This window comes from Habropoda laboriosa, unplaced genomic scaffold (genome assembly GCF_001263275.1).
Source record: "Habropoda laboriosa isolate 0110345459 unplaced genomic scaffold, ASM126327v1 scaffold145, whole genome shotgun sequence".
Classification (NCBI taxonomy): domain Eukaryota; kingdom Metazoa; phylum Arthropoda; class Insecta; order Hymenoptera; family Apidae; genus Habropoda; species Habropoda laboriosa.
Genome location: NW_017100307.1, coordinates 2,321,965 through 2,323,173, shown reverse-complemented (window position 1 = coordinate 2,323,173; position 1,209 = coordinate 2,321,965). Strand labels below are relative to the sequence as shown.

At 31.8% G+C, this 1,209-nt stretch overlaps 1 protein-coding gene across 1 annotated transcript; it reads right to left on the bottom strand.

The window, feature by feature from the left end:
* Positions 1-217: 217 nt before the first annotated feature.
* Positions 218-814, bottom strand: LOC108574082. The gene is made up of 3 exons (XM_017936594.1): positions 740-814; positions 520-678; positions 218-372 (listed from the first exon to the last, which is right to left on the bottom strand). Exons 1-3 carry the CDS (start codon positions 804-806, stop codon positions 272-274), a joined length of 327 nt encoding a protein of 108 aa, XP_017792083.1. The 5' UTR covers positions 807-814; the 3' UTR covers positions 218-271.
* Between the last annotated feature and the right edge of the window lie 395 nt (positions 815-1,209).

Sequence of the window (1,209 nt, the reverse complement as noted above, 5' to 3'; positions counted from 1 at the left end):
CACTGTATACCATTTGTATATTAAACATTTTTTATAAGTTAACGACAGAGAAACTTCGGTATATTTTTTGTAATATAGGTTAATATACTTGTAAACAAAATTTGCTTTCCTAGAATACGTTCTACGTTTCATAACTGTCGCTATAATACACTAAGTATTGGCAAAACTTCTTTAAACGTGGAGTTTTTAATTAAAGTTTTCACATATCTTACGCTAGTTACGTTTATTTGTAATTATGTTTTTTGCTACATCTTTTAATTTCAATGCAAAATTACATTGGCATATCCCGCTCCCACCAGTTAGGTAATCTTCTGACAAGTAAGACATCATCTGTCCTAATCTTTTTAACTCTGGGATCGTCAGGTCTGTAAACTGAAATTGTATGAACGTTAGGAACGATGAAAAGTCATTTTTCAATCGCTTAAAAACATAATAGTGGTGTGGAAATAACTGTTGACAGGTAGTACTAATGTAAGATAACCTTCATAGAAAATTTAAGAGAAATATCGAAGTACTTACTACACAGGTAGTCGTGAAACTTTGGCTCTCCCCTGTGCTTTTTTATATACAAATTGAATGCATAGCCACTTAGGATCATAGTAACTGCTATAGGTACCACCACTGCAAATGTGGGGTTGGTTTCGTAATATATTCTATACATAGTTTTTAGCTTTTCCCCTGTAATACATCTTATATTAATATATCTTCTATCTATCTATTTATTTATTCTAGAACTTACATCTAGAGGCATCGTACATCTGTTTTATGACATCTGTCGAATATGCAACTCTTTTAATGAACACCATTGTTTCGACTTTATATAACCTCACTAACGGAGTTCGAGGAAAGAGAGAAACTGCGTCACGTGTTACTACTATGAGCTCAAAACGCGGTTAATTTAAAGCTATTCATACAGATTTGTTCGAAAGAATTATTCGACGACGCTCGTTATTGATCTGATTAATCGGTAATAAGTATATTCGGTTAAACGATTATTTCTATCGCATCGCATTCCTTCTTATAGAAAATAACGAAACGTTGATTTATTAAGAAAAAAAGAAAAAATGTTATTGCACTCTGTTCGATTACTTGCATCCATATCCTTTACATACACCTAATAGAACTGGTTTAACGTGGTAATCAGTTTTCATAAAGCAACTGTACTCAATTAAGAAAGAAAATATTTGTAAAGTCAGTGAAAATATAATT